Source organism: Carassius carassius, chromosome 50 (assembly GCF_963082965.1).
Source record: "Carassius carassius chromosome 50, fCarCar2.1, whole genome shotgun sequence".
Lineage (NCBI taxonomy): Eukaryota > Metazoa > Chordata > Actinopteri > Cypriniformes > Cyprinidae > Carassius > Carassius carassius.
This window is the reverse complement of record NC_081804.1, coordinates 6,339,014-6,355,006: the sequence shown is the minus strand read 5'-3', so window position 1 is coordinate 6,355,006 and position 15,993 is coordinate 6,339,014. Positions and strand designations below refer to the sequence as shown.

Sequence of the window (15,993 nt, the reverse complement as noted above, 5' to 3'; positions counted from 1 at the left end):
AAATGCGTGGGTCTTATCATGGAGGAGCCATGCAAATATTCTTTTACAGATGTCATCCTGAAAAAACAATTATTAATCAAATTGTGAGTGCATTTTGCTTTTATTTATCTCAAACACAGTGTTTTCTTGTTGTATTTTGGTGCACATTTTTCTCTCAGAGAAATATTACAGCCCGAGTGATGCAGTTATTAGATCAGACCACATACTAACTGTCAGTGCATCTCCATTTGCTGCCATTAGTTGCAAAAGGGAATGTTTTAGCTGGGGGACGTGGCAGAGGATGTGGTCTCTGTTGTGGCTTGAGATGATTCACTTCGGCTAGGTCATAAAGCTCCATAATTGCCAGGCCTTTCTGTTTTATTGCTGTTCATTGCAGGGAGTACGAAGTGACTCGGAGGCCAAATGTGGGACCCTGTGAGCCCTTTAATGGACATCTTTGCCCATTTTGGGCTCTGTTATGATTCAAGATAGAAAGAAATAATTGAATAGGGCATGTATAAATGGCTTTGGTTTGGGCAAAGGCAGATGCTTAATGTAGAATAGATAAGGCCAGGCAAAGCTGTGTGGGATGGAGACTCTGGTTGTCATTGGTTTATGGTTGGTGATGCTTCAGGCAGAAGGGTGGAATGTGATCTTAGAGGTCAAAAGTGCAGTGTGTTTCTCTTTAAAATGACTGTACCATTGGCAAAGTGCATTTGGCTTGGCTCAAATCTGTTATTTAAACCTGGAAATAATGTGTGTGTTTGTGTGTGTGTGGGTGTGTTTTAAATGAATGAATGAATGAATGAATGAATGAATGAAGCAACTGGTTTTGATGTTGTATGCAAACTTGTGAAGTTCGGGTTCTGCTTTTATTAAAGGAATAGTTCATCCAAAGATTTAAATTTAAGATTTGCTTAAAGTGTACACATCCTCAGGCTAGAAGACTCATATTTTAGCCAGAATCAACAGTTTGGAAAATAATCATTAAAAAATCTACATGATGGATTTGTTTATTGCAAACATCAAGATGTTAATTAAGATGTTCACAAGATGTTAATTAATGGCTAACTCGTGGGTTATTGTGATGTTTTTATCAGCCTTTTATCATTCTGACGGCACCCATTCACTGCAGAGGATTAATTGGTGAGCAACTGGAGTAACACTACATTTCTCAATTTTCAGCAAGTTTTTATTTTTGGGTGAACTACTCTTTTAAAGCAAAACTGGAAAAAAAAAAACTAATCCGAAATTGCGATTATTTTTTATTCAACATTCACTCAAATCATTATTCTGATAAAACAGTTTCTAAGGAAATAAATAGTATTAAAAATTGGATTTTCACTAGTTGTCTTCGGGCCACGTTTTCTTTATCATTTTTTAATGCTTAACATGGTTAAGGTTTGTCATAGCCCACTGAGCAATGGACCCCACTTGCTGGTTTTTTATGTTTTTGTGGCTTAAATAGGATTATATGTTACACTTTAAATGAATCATGTTTTAAGCTTCTCTTATGACAATCCCCAGCATGCAATTACCAGAAGTAGTGTTCTTTAGGATTTATAATTTGATTATTTATTTTATTATGATAACCCTTTTCTGTCATTAAATTAAAAAAGTAAATTATTTTACAACTCTTTCCCTCTATGTGCATATGAAAGCGTGTCATGTACTTATTATTTAGGTGAAAAAAAATAAACAAACAGATACATTACTTTTGGAGAAGGCAATTGAAAAAATCAGATGCCAGTTATATTTATGATGTTAATTTTCTCAGATGATCTCCCTTATTTTCATATCTGATTCAGTAACAGCTACAATATCAAGGGACTGCATTTCAATTTCCCATGTTTAAATTACCTTTTACATTATTGTGTAAAAGACTATAACTCTGGGTTGACTCCGACTGGCTTATTTTGATTAATGTAATTCCCTCAACTAGAACCTTTTATTTTATGAACAAAGGAACACACACATTAATGATAATGTTAAATAATGCTATAGATGTATTCGTAACTTGAAAAGCTTTGAAACACTAGCATCATTTAAGAAGTTTTTTTTCTTTCTTTTTAAAATAGGATTGAAAGAAAGCAGTTTTGTGCTGTTTAATGAAAATATTGTTCGTCCACTCACACATCTGAATGCACAAGCTTCAAATGCTTTCCATGCAAAAGAAAAGGCAGTTCTATAAAAAAGTGTGAGCGTTAGTATAGACAAAAAGGAGCCTAATATTTAGAGGGTGTTTTTCAGTAGGAGGTGATTATTGTTTCTTATCAAAATCAAAGACGCTAAAGGCACTCGTGATTGAACTGAAATTACTTTAATTTTATTTCATCAGTTGTTCGATTCATATTTTCACATAAAATCATGAAAATAGCTTCAGTCCCATACTGTCCAATTTCTTTGTTTTTCAAGAGGTCAGTTTAGCTCTTATGGTCTTCTGGGAAAAAATAAGATTAGCATGGATCACTGCCTTTGGGAAATATTTGTGTTGTTTTGATGAGAAGTATTAGGAAATTATTAGTAATAAAAGTCATAAAAATTACCTTTATGCTATTCCTAAAATGCTTTGGATGCAGTGTTTTATGCAAAACAATCATGCATGCATTTATATAATAAAGAACATTTTCAGACCTACGTTTTGAATACAAATCAGAGTGGTTATTGCCATTTACAGTATATATATAGGATGCCTTCTCTGGCATTGTACACTGAAACTCAAGCTGTATATATATATATGTGTGTCTGTGCAATGATTGCAGGTCAGCAGAACCAAGACCTTCACCATTCTCTTCAGTCTGCGGTATGACAGGAAAAGAACCCAAAGAGCCCACTGTCACGGCCCGCAGAGAGCTGTTGTCTCCCGGCTTGTAATCTTCATTCTTTGACCCTACTTTGTGGAGGTCCATCTTCTCCATTACCATCAGATGTTATACCAGCCTTGTTGGAGTCATCCAGGACACACCCATCAACCTCTTGAGAATGAAAGTGGGGTTTTAAAAAGGTTCATCTGATTGGTTAAAAGACACAAGCTCTGCTAGTAAAAAAATAAAAAAATAAAAAAATAAAAGTGGTATGGATGCCCTAAAATTGATTCCAGAGTCTTGACATTGATGAATTGGCCCGAATGAGGGACATGTTGATATTTCACCCTTAACATTAGACAGAGTGCAACTCAATGCCCTTTGAGGCAGAAAAACAGAAGCAAATAATACCCAAACACACCATCATATGAGGTTTATTCTGTCATTTTGTTTCCTCATGGGAATTGAGTCTCCCTATTGGTTGACACATGGTTGTCATTAATGATTTGAATGCTAAATCACTATTTCACTAAATCACTGGATTCGACCCCGGGTTCCTCACACCAAAGGTATGCATCTTTTCCACTTGGCATATAGTCAAATGCCACTGGTAAACGGTATATAAATATAATGACAAATCTTTATTGCATTTCTTTTGAGTCCTATTCATCAGTTTCTTCTCTCCAGTTTTGTTCAGGGTAATTCCGAGCTCAGATATTGTGTTGTTAGTTCTTCATTATATGCAGCATGTCTCTTTTATATCAGCCATATATTATATTAACTATTTTTTATTTTTTTATGATGATAATTAGGTACAGTTTATTTGTGGTTTTGAAATAAAAAGCTAAATATATTTGATTCAACAGTAAGAGAACATTATTGTGAAATATTTGTACAATTTAAAAATACTGTTTCCTATTCAACAACATTACAATCCAATTTATTCCTCTGATGCAGAGATGAAGTTTCAGCATCATTCTTCCAGTTTACAGTGCCACATGATCCTTCAAAAATCAATATAATATTCTGATTTGGTGCGCAAAAAACATTCAATAATATTATCAATGTTGAAAATGGTTGTGCTGCTTAAGATTTATTCATATATAATTTGAAAAACAAGATCGTTTAAGGATTATTTTATTGAATAGAAGGTTCAAAATAATGCATTTGAAATAGAAATGTATTGCAACTATGTAAAAGTAATGATTATGTATAGCATAAGTAATATTTTATAAAGTGTTACCAGCAACTTCCAAAATCATAATACTCAGCATGAAACTTTTTAATTCAGATCGAGGTGCAATTTATCATCACGTTATATATCTAACAGAACTGATCAAAATAAAATCACCTTGCTAAACTGGAAGAGGCAACCAATTCATAAATGACTAATGTGTAGTTGATTTTTGTTAATTGGCTTGTGGCAAACACTCTTCAACTGCAGCGATTTACACTAAATTGACTACAGGATATGTGTAACTAAAAGCCAGAACGGTGAGCAAAAATCAATCCAGTAACTCTCTAGTTCCTTGGGAAAAAGCCAACAGCTCTTGTGTGTTTGACCATTAAGTGACCACCACACTGATCACACCCTGCTATGATTTAATTCACTCACTGTTTGTTTTCCAAAGCTAAATCTAGAATAGCGTCCCCTCTGAGTTGTCATTTATTCACACTTTTCTCTTTCTGTCACTGCACAGACAACGACTCGGCTACAGGTTTGTGTCAGTGTGACTGGTTTCTGCTTTAGCTTGTATTCTTCTGTTCGGAAAAATGTAATAAACATTCAACCAACTCTTAGGCTACACTCACGCTGTTACTCAGAGAGTATCTCTCTTTCACATTCACAAAAAATATACCTATAATAATTTCAGTAACTGTTTTAAATCTTACTTGTGATAACTGCAATATAATTTTATGATATAAATTCTTTTTGTGTAGATCGAGACCATTCAACTCTTTACTTGTGGCGATCTGGCATAAATGTGCACTGGCCCTTTAAAACAGAAATTTTGTCACTTTCCCTTTAAGAGGCCCTGCCAATCAAACACGCAGTCAGTCAGTGCTTAGGTAGATGCCAAACAGTGTGGCTTAAACTAACAAATCTTCCAGGTGGATTTTATACAGTAAAAGAACACATCTCTTCAGGAATGTGTTTGATTTAAATTTTTTATGTCCGCTTGGATGCTTTTGGACTTTGTGGAAGGCCTTTACACGTGTGTGCTGGATACTGAAGCCAAATCTCTCATGGTTGCCACTGCATTGTGTATTTTTGTCCATACACAAATACGGTATTAGATATCTTTAATCTTGTTATTTGAAGCTCTGGCCAGTTTGCTGGATTACTTGAGTTTTTACAATGATAGATTTGTTGATGGACTCGTCTTCACAGATGAGCTTTTGATTTGACTTTGTCACATGTCACATTGAAACTAATTGTGTGAACCTATGGAATTAATCTTTTGATTAATAGATTTTTCAGAGTGTTTTTTTTTTGAGTGCTTTTTAAACTTTGACTTTCAAAAACCTGAGCTAGTTAGCTGCTACCAGTGTCACCACCTCTACGCACATCTTGGACTTAAAGTAAACTAGACGACCTGGATGGATGGATGACTACAGTACACGTGGATGTTTTTCTCTCTTAAGTTTCCTCATTGCGTCACCAGCAGAGCAGTCTTTAGTTTTTGCTCCATGAGCCATCTGTTGCTTCAACTGTTGCTTTCCCTTCGTTAGTGAGAAGATAAAGAGATGTGAGAAGACATCACTCGGAGAGCCCGTGTACATCTATCTTGCGTTGGCTTATTACAAGTTCACAACACTAGGTGTAAATGGGTCTAAAAATTTTTGAGATCTAATTATTCAAAATATATTTGTAGGTAATCTTTTTTGCATCAGATAAATGGATTCTCATAAGCCAATTAAGCCATTTTTATGCTGAAATATGCTGCTTTAAAGGTCACATGGGACTTATAGGAAAAGTAAAGCTTGAATGACCCACCGATCTCTTGCATTTTCCAGTTTAGCTTCTTTCTATCTGTGCTTCATTTTGCTTAGGTGGCATAATATAGAAATCTGCACACTGTGCCATTAAACCTTATTAATAGAGAGAAAATAGAGAATAAACTCAAATCTTATAAAATAGAGAATAAACTCAAATCTTAGTTTAAGGTTCTGTTTGATTCAAAGTACCTTGAAATTCTACACAGAAGAAGTTTCAATAGGTGACATCGTATGGTGATGAAAACATGAGTTATAAGATAAATGTCACAAACACCAACACAGCAGAGCACTGCATTCTTGATTTCAAGTAGTCTTATTTTGTCTCTGATTAATTCTATAAAGTTATTTCTGCTTCAGATTTACATGTAATGTATGAATGTTGGCACCATAGTAACAATTGATGTTGGTATTATCAATTTAGAAAATCTAAAGCTAACATATGGAATTCATAATCAAAGCTTTGTAAAGAGAAAAGCTCCTTAAATAGTGTTTAGTGTTTGTAATAAATTGAATAATATGTGTATTTTAGCCGCATTTTATCACCCACATTAAGATGCAACACAATTTGTGGATGTATATTTAATTGCAGCCCTATGAATTCAACATGCTCTGTTGCACAGAGCTAACCAGCCAACAACCATCCCAGATTTTACATGTTTAGAAATGCATTTCAGAGACCATTTGTTTCTTACTCTAGAGTTGCCAACAAAAACTTGCTTAATCATTCATCAGCATGTTCATTAATTGCCTGCTGAATTCTAAACAGAATAGAGGAGCAAGCTAAAAGTGGCATGTTGTGTTTGTGACAGAACTCAAACATCTTTATAGTGCTGGGTTTATTCCAGTGTCAGCTCCAGGCCAAGACGTCTTAGCATCTTTATATCTGTTCTTAATGGAATAGGGCCATCCATTTTATGGCATTGCCCTCTGGAGATTCTCAAATGGGTTCGATCTCTCTCTCCAAAGTTTGACTCATTTGTGTAGGACAGGATGAGATTAACCAGCCAATTCCTCTTTAATTCTCCGGATGAGGCCATCGTGGCATGACTGCAAACCACAAGATATGAAATGCATCCCTGAATAATGTTGTTAATATGGTGCATTATTCATATTACAACACACATTTAAAACTGGCCAGATTCATAAAGGCGTCTCCAAACCAAAGCTGTCAACTTTTGGTCTGTGAAGAGAGGACTGAGATGGGATTTATCATACCTGTGAGGTGGTTTTAAGTCCAAAGTCCACAGATAGCACTCTTATTCACAATCTTTATAAAACGTATCCTGTCAACGTGAATAAAGTTCATGCTTTTCTCTGCCTGTCCTCTCCATATAATGCTAAGCAAAGCATAGCTCCAGGAAGAATACAGCTGCAATCCAAAAAACATTATGCTTTTTTTGACTTGGCGATGCTCAAATTGCATCTTCCTGAAGGAACTGTTTATCTTTTTTAAGTTTTTAGTTTTTTGACTGGGTGTAGTAGGCAAGACTGAATGAGAAAATTCAATATACAGTATTATGTACACTACCATTCAAAAGTTTGGGTTCAGTGTTTTTCGAAATAAACTTTTTTTTCACCAAGGATAGATTAAATTTATCAAACAGGAAAGGCATTGTTACAAAAGATTTTACAAGATGATTTTTTGCTTAAAATTCAGTTTAGAAAAATATTATATTAAATTTAATAATGTTTAACAATATTTGTGTTTTACTGTGTTTTAGATCAAATATATACAGTGTTGCCGAGCATGAGCAACCACTTCTTTCATAAACATAAAGGTACAGATGCCACATTTAAAAAAACAAAAAAGTGTAATACGGTATATTTATATAATACTTCAAACCCATTTCATGCATCCTTTTCTTTTCTTTTCTTTTCTTTGCTTTTCTTTGCTTTTCTTTTCTTTTCTTTTCTTTTCTTTTGTGTATCCATCACCTCTATTTGCAGAAAGTAAAAAGTAACTGGAGAGGACATTATTATTGATTATTACTTTGATATAACATTGAATGTTATTGATGATGTTATTGATGTTACAGGCCAGACACAAACTTGCCACGTTTAGAGCATGTGTGCTTACCATTCTGCAACACACAGTACTTCTTGTTTTGGGTTGGTTTTTGTGCATTAGGCTTGTTTAAATGTATGTTCTCAGGGAACTGATATATTTATGTGTTATTCACAAAGATTTGTCTTGAGTAAACTTATATCTTAAGTACATAGAGTATAAAGAACAGAACGAATTCTTGACTTAAATTGGTTTGTTTCTTCACTTTTTTTAGCAGTATTGCAAATAGTGCTTGACAGAAAAGCCACAAGCCACACAAAGAATAATGATATTTACTCGTTGTGAGTCCACGCTCACTTTAAGATGGAATTAATCACAGATGTCTTAGGTGTAGTACAGTTTTTTCCCTCCCTCTCTCTCTCTCTCTCTCTCTCTCTCTCTCTCTCTTCTTCTTCTTCTTTCTATCTTTCTTCCTTTTAATACCCTCTACCAGCTCCCTCAACACTTCTTCAAAACACTGGCACACGTCAACTTGAGAAATGCCACCCTATTCCCTTTCTGGCAGGACCCATGGCTGAGCAGATGGCATGTAGATGTCAAGCACTTCCACTCCAATATATTTACTGCCATGTTGTCCCCATGATGGCCAAAAAAGAGGGTATCTGAACCCATCCATTTTACTGGTCGAGAACTGGAAATGTATCTTGAGATTGTGTGTTTGTGTATGAAAAGATCATCGAGTTGTCAGATATGAGGGATGACACTCAGTCTCCCAAGAGACAGCATTCAGCTACTGCTCATCACCGGGGACATCACCTTCTTGCATGGCTACTGCTAAACAGCACAGCTGAGGCTCATTGAAGATGGGGCCCTGTATATTGCACACCCCTCCTTTTGGCTGTTGATCTGACTGGGGCAATTATCTTGATAGTGTCCAAGGCACCAGTAATGAATAACTGATGGCAGAAAAACGGAGGGTCCATAACTTTGACACTCTCCCTTCTTGGTCTGTGGCATTAGAACTGAAAAAATCTGAACAGGTGTTTGATTTGGAGACCTGTAGTCAGGAGGGGACAGTGATTCTCTAGAGTATTGAGGGCTGTAACAGGTTTATTTCTGGTGTGGCCAGATATGGAACAAAGGATTCAGGTGGGAGAAGACTTAACCGGAAAGCACACACACACTGAAAGGAAATACACTACAGGAACAGGTCACCCAAAAATGAAAATTATTAGCATTTGCTTAGCACCACGTTATTCCAAGTTTGGAATGACATAACAGGGTGTAAATGGTGATGGATTTGGCATGTTTGGGTGAACTTTTCCTCGCAACAAAATAAAAATTGCATGCTCATTCATGTTCTGTTTACTTTCAACTTCCTGTCTGATTCTCTATATGTCCTTGTTTCTCACTGTTTCCTTTTGTCTTTTCTCTCTTGGTTTCATCTCTTCCCTTCACAAATAAAAGAAAAACACCCCCACAAAAACCTCTGGCAACTCCTGGCTGTGCATCGATCCTAGCTCGTGTGGTTGCGAAAATACATTTGTAACAGACTTATCTCTGTTCACATTTTTGCAAGTTTAGACTTACAGATTTTAACCTTGTGTGCCAGTACCCTTCAACCTTACTGATGATGTTTGAACTCTAGGGTTAATAAAAGTCTAAACAAAGTCAACTCCATCCAGTATCCAAGACAGCAAGGCTTTCACACAGAACTATTGCTGTCTTGAGCTCTCAGTCTCAGATGACAAGAGTCCATTTGCAGCACCCAACCAAGTGCAATGAGAGATAAACACAATCTTTGTATCAGCAAATCATTAATGACTTTATGTATTGAATTCCACTTTACAGCTAAAGATGGAAACTACAATCCACTCACCAACTCTCTAGAATGAAGCCCAAAGCTTCTCCTGACCTTTAATACTTCAGAAGGTCTTGGAAAAACTCCACTGTTATTTCTGTCTGTCCCGTCTTCATTCTGGTGGGCAGTTGTGGCCTAATGGTTACATAGTCGGAATTGTAACCCCGAAAGTTGCAGATTTGAGTCTCAGGTCCAGCAGGAATTGTAGTTGGGGGGAGTGAATAACAAGTACTCTCTTCCACCTTCAAAACCACGACTGTTGTGAGACCCTTGAGCAAGGCACCGAACCCCCAACTGCTCCCTGCACACTGCAGCAATATGGCTGCCCACTGCCCCGGGTGTGTGTTCACAGTGTGTGTATGCACACTACAGTCTGTGCACTTGGATGGGGTAAATGCAAAACACAAACTCAGAGTATGGGGCACTATACTTGGCCACTCTTCACTTCACCTCACTTCACTTCACTTGTTTGACTACTCTACACCACACCTACAAAAGAAAGGAACTGCCATAACTACATATTATCCCTTGGCAGCTGCCTTAAAAGTAGTTCCTTCTCTATCTGCTGTGGAGAACTAAAAAGGGACAGAGGAGGAGAAGGTAAACTCAAAGCCAGGGAAGAGGAGGAAAAACAAGGCCACTTGAATACAACTCAATCAATATATCCGGAGAGACCATTGTGGGCACAGTGTCAGTCACAAACCAAGTCAGAGGTTTTCCTAGAATTCTCTTAAGTCATTTTTTTTTTTCACCGAGAGTGATGTTGAGAGTGAGTGACTGTGTCCTACTGGATCCAAATTTTTGCTTTATTGATCTGTTTTCCAGGCAGTCATTTATTCCTCTGAAAGTTGTTGTGGTGTTTAGTTTGCAGTCAAATGTATATGTTTAATGGAGCTCCTGATGTAGTACGCATTTGTGTTCTCCAGCTGTGGGAATGGAGGGGATGAGTTGGTGTTGGTGATATTGGGAATTTAAGAATGGGGACTTAGGCCACCTGAAGATTTTTTTTTTCACCCCATGAACAAAAGCCAGTGAAGCAAACCACTGACTCCAATTAAACTGCTATTAAATCGAAACTCAATGTGTTCCACTTTCAATTTGTCTGTGAAGGACTTTTTTGCACTCTCACTTTAACTCACCAACTGAAGTAACTGTCTCCTCTTCCACGCCACAAAGAAAATTACTGACAGCTCTCTGCTTGGCGGAAATAGAGAGGTTAAAATGTTTTTCTTTCTTTGCTAAATGGATCAATTACATCAGCAGCTCCCCAGGTTGCCGGGTCTGGGAGGGTTCGGTTGGTTGAACGGATTGGGAGTTGAGCTCACAATGTCTTGGAAAATTAGTATTTAGAGCACCAGTCTGGGTATTCTTGAATTGGCAAGCTCATTCTGGAACATTGGCAGAAGCATTAGGACAAGAACATAATGCTCCATCATAGCTTGCATCGTGACACAAGAAGATCGCAATATAAGTTGGCAACTGAACTACAGCTGGGAAATGTGTCAAGGCTGCTTATTTGATGAAATGAAATGAGATGAGCTACACGGATAAGACGAGCTGAGTCATTTGATTGCTTGCATTTCACTTTTTTTGGACTCCAGTCTTTATGACTAGTCACAAGTGTTTGAGTCTAAGCAGACTCCTTGTAAATGCACTGCATCTACAAGTCATACATTTGAGGTACTTAATGATTATGTTGCCTAACCTTAATCTCCTTGTTTTTGTCTTAATTGAAACTCAAACTTGTAGTATGGTTGGTGCAGGTGACAAACCTGCTGTGAATTGTTATCCAAGACATTGTCCTCTTTGCCTATTATTATTCATTTGGTGCTGCTCATTCTATTGCTTGAAACCTTGATGTGTGACTGGTCCATGTTCAAAGGCTCTGTAATAGCAACAGTATATTTCTGAGCAGCTTCAGTTGCACTGTTAATGTTACAAAGGACAGTTTAAATACAATTGCTCATTTCTTGATACTGTTGGTTGATCTTGGTTGTGAATCTTTGCCAGCACTTTAAACACTTAACTGTTTTGATCTCTACAGAACACTTCAGTTATAAACTGGACATTCTAACAGTCTTGTTAGCACTAATGAAAAAAAAAAAAAACAGGTATTCTCTTATGACTTCACTTGACGATGAGCTTTTATAACATCAGCCATAATTTCACATCCATTTCCAAATGCACAAGGTGTCAAGGTCACACAGCTATCATTAAAATACGCTTTTTGTCCATGATTTAACCATTAATGTTGTAGATTTTGTATGAACAAAATATTTTCAAAATCAGCAACTTACCTCATATGAAGAGGTCAGTTATCTTTAGATCACGTTAATTGGAACAATTCTTATTTTCCTTGTATTTGATTTAAAGTACTAAGTCCTCTTACTTAATTTCTAAGAGGCTAGAATGATAAATTGAATGACCTCCCTTCTTCTGCCTCTAATCAACTCTTGATTATTCAATTTCTAATCAATGCTGACGGATGAACTGTCTTGATGTATCATTTAGCAGGCAGAGGGGGCTCCCCCGTGAGTCTAGTGGTTGATGCTTTAGAATGACAAGTGAGTGATGCCAGACAGAGGTCATTAATGTGTATTTCACTTCAAAAGTAGAGACGTGCCATCAAGATGGCGCTCTTTGAGTTTCATGAAAGTTCGAATTCGAGTGCAGTTTGATCGACACTTTAGGAGATAGGCCACTGTGGCTTAGCGGAGTTGTTTGAGCTTCTCTGGATAGTTTTCCTCTGTAACATCTCTGTACGTTGGTGTTCAGCATAGCTATGGACTGAATGCTTTATTAGAAAGACATGTTATACAGTTAAGTTAAAACAAAAAGAATAATGGTCCATTACCCACTTTCAAGTTGGTCCAAACACATACTCACTCACTCACTACTTAAATTATGACAGAATTAATATTTTACGGTGAACTAATGTGACTTTAAATTGAACTGAACTAACTGGGCATGATTTCAGTATTAAAATAATGTACAATTAGCAATGGATGTGAGTGTCATGTCTATTCAATTGCATCGCCTGACTCTCAAAAGTTGACCTTAGAACATCAAGAATGTCATATTTCTTAGGTCTTTCTTTCTTTCTTTCTTTCTTTCTTTCTTTCTTTCTTTCTTTCTTTCTTTCTTTCTTTCTTTCTTTCTTTCTTTCTTTCTTTCTTTCTTTCTTTTTTCTTTCAGCCACCAGTCACTGTAACAGTATTCTGCCATAAAAAGCCTTGGAAACTTATTGTTCAAGTTGACTAGTTAGTACAGCAAGCACATGATGAGAGCCCTTAAGCCAAGGGAGCATGGGTTGACGAGGTGTTCTCAGAAGGTACAGAACCGAAATATAGCTTGAAAGAGAGAGAGAGAGAGAGAGAGAGAGAGAAAGAGAGAGAGCGAGCTTGATGAGGCCCTCTGTTGTTTGTTTCCCATAATGCACAGTGCAAACTCTCCTGGAATACCTAATCAGCTAACACGCTTCTGCGACGAATGTGGAGAGTTATAAACTAATGAGCTAACCTTAGCACATCTGTCCTCACATTGGAACTGATATGAGACTTTTTTTTCTCTCTTTCTCATCATGGCAAAAATTCCAGCATCATTTGATGGTTTGGCTGTTTTCTTGAAGTATGCATGGTGTAATGTCAATACAAAAATCTGAAACGGACAAAGAACATGAAAAAAAATTTTGTATACAGTCTTAAAGGACACATAATGGATTTGTCTTGGTCTTTAGAAATAGAAGTCGATGTATCATGTAGACATAGTTTTGTTCACAACACAGTGCTTCCCTTTACTGTCAATATAGACAATTTGTTGAAAGCTACAATGAGCCACATTCAGAAATGTGCATGTTATGAAATCACTACCATGTGGATATTGGCATATGACCGCCCCATTCATATATTACAATCTATATGGTTTTCAGCAGCTTGACTCAATCTGATGAAGGGCATTGTAAATTATGTTAAAAGTTTTAACATGCAAAGATGTTAGCCAATCAAAACCAGGGTAATTTACATAAGGTAAAGGTACAGTAGCAAAAAAGGTATATTAATCATTAGGTTTAGAGAGAGAGGGAAATGATTCTGACTGTTTTTGGTGTGGAAAAAAAAGGTTCTATCTAAAGGGAACAATGAAAATGCAATAAAAGCAATAAATATTGCCGATTTAATGTAAAAAAAACATCTTTAAGTGTAAATTTAATAGTTACTAAATGTTGTGCAGTTTTTTAAGTCATACCTACAGTGTAGAGAGTTTCCAACCCATCATTTTTCTTGCTGAAGAAGAGAACAGGATGGTTATATTAAGTCCAAGCATATACATTTAAAGGGATAGTTCACCCAAAAATAAGAATATGAATTTCTTTCTTCTACTGTACACAAAGGAAGATATTTTGAAGAATGTTGGTAACCACACAATTTTTAGTCTATATTGAGTAATAATTGTAATTTAATTAATTACTTAGAGTAATTAGAGTAATTCCCCTACTATGGAAGTCAGTGGAGACTAGCAACTATTTAATTTCCACATTCTTCAAAATATCTTTTTTTATGTCCAGCAGCAGAAAGAATCATGAGGATGAGTAAATGTGAACTATCCCTTAAGGTACACTTTTGCAACTAATTTACCACTAAAGGGTGCATATTAGTACCTTTTGAAAAGGTAGTGATAATTTTGTATCTTTTTCTGGGAGTGCAAGGTGTAATAAATGGCCCATCATTTAAGGGTGTAGGAGAGTGCAGCAACAAAATTCGCTTGAACTTGAGTAGAAGCAACATCCCTTTTAAAGCAAATCAGTGCACTTGGTAGCAATCTGGGTAATATCTTGGTAAGAAAAGGGTAACATCTTTTACAAAATTTAGGCAATTTCTTTTAGATTTTGAAATTATTTCTTATATACTTAATATATTTCTTATGATCAAACATCAATCTGCACATCATTAGTCCATGATCTCATATTCTACAGCCGCAAGGCTAGATTGGGTTTGACCATCCAGTTCCTTCCTTTTTTTTCCTTTTCTTCTGCCTCTTCTTCTAATCCTGATACAGAGGTTGCATGAGTCTTGAGGTGGTTGGAGAGTAGCGGATATTGATTGTTTTCTGTCAGGACTTATTTAGGACCAGTGAGCCCTTTTAGGTTTGGTGCTTCCCGACACAAAAGCTTTTAAAGAAACAGTTTACGATAAAATTAAAAATGTCATCATTCTCACCCTCATGATATTCCAAACTTGTATCACTTTATTACTTTCTTCCTTTGAACCAAAAAAAGAGAAAGAAAACGGGATGAACACACTGACATTTAAGTCATTTGTCATTAATGCTGTTAAACCCTTTTTGGTTTGAAATCACAGGGCTTTATGTGAACTGCTTTCGTTCTTGCATTGTGATGATTCAGACGCTGTATGATAAATAAAAGAAGAACTATTCTAGACAGAAGGATACTAATGATATACAATCTCAGAACTAAGGGCTTGTCTCATCAATCAGGCATGGAAGCAATTAAGTACACTAAGATACCACTAGTAACAGGGCCTTTTCTAAGTGAAATGACCTGACTGTATACTATATACATTATAGTCAAGAGTCAGATGTTATTTACATATCAGTTTAAGAGATATAATTCTATTAAAAATTGCTTCAAGTGCGCATTTACAGTCACTGTTATTACTATGCTAATGGAAAAAATATATATATATATATAATATGAATTATTGACATTTATGAAAAGAATGAATGATGTTTGATTTGTGAACTAATCATACATGGAGTCAAATCTTTTAAAACAATATTTTTGATCCAGTACACAAAATCAGTCTGAATCAGACTAATGTTCCATAAGTAATCATATAGATTTGAATCAACATGAGGGTGGGTAAAAATGTATACATATTTTCCTTAAATATATTTTAAGGTGTGTTGCACAAAAGGTACTGCCACAGAGGGGGAAAAAAACGATGTATTTATAAATCTGAAACATGGCTAAATCAGTATTTCTGTCTTTTGACTGATAGGAAGTTAAACACTCATCAATATAAATAAGATCAAATTTATAATTGTTTTCCCAACTTGGAGGGAAACGAACACTTTAATGCAACATGCACTGAAGAGAGATGTTAACAGCAGAAATAGATGTCAGTTATCTCGAAAACTTCAAACAGACGTGAGTAATGAGAGGGCAGAACGACGTTCCTGACAAGCAGAATGAAAAGGCAACGTGAAGAGGCAATTATGGAAGGAACGGAATCTACAAATACGAGTCTAGTTATTATTTCGCCCTCCCTGAAGAAGCAGGTGCATCTGCAAAAAACAACAACAACAACAACAAAAATAAAACTGAAGTG

General features: G+C 36.1%; 1 protein-coding gene across 1 annotated transcript in view; it reads left to right on the top strand.

Annotated features, from left to right (window-relative positions):
* The first annotated feature begins 4,846 nt into the window (after positions 1 to 4,846).
* Positions 4,847 to 15,993, top strand: part of LOC132133462 (NT-3 growth factor receptor-like) — a 246,746-nt gene continuing 235,599 nt past the window's right edge. Inside the window, exon 1 of the mRNA XM_059546308.1 lies at positions 4,847 to 5,074. Coding sequence (XP_059402291.1) covers positions 4,956 to 5,074 — 119 coding nt within the window. The 5' untranslated portion in view covers positions 4,847 to 4,955. The remainder of the gene's footprint in view (positions 5,075 to 15,993) is intronic.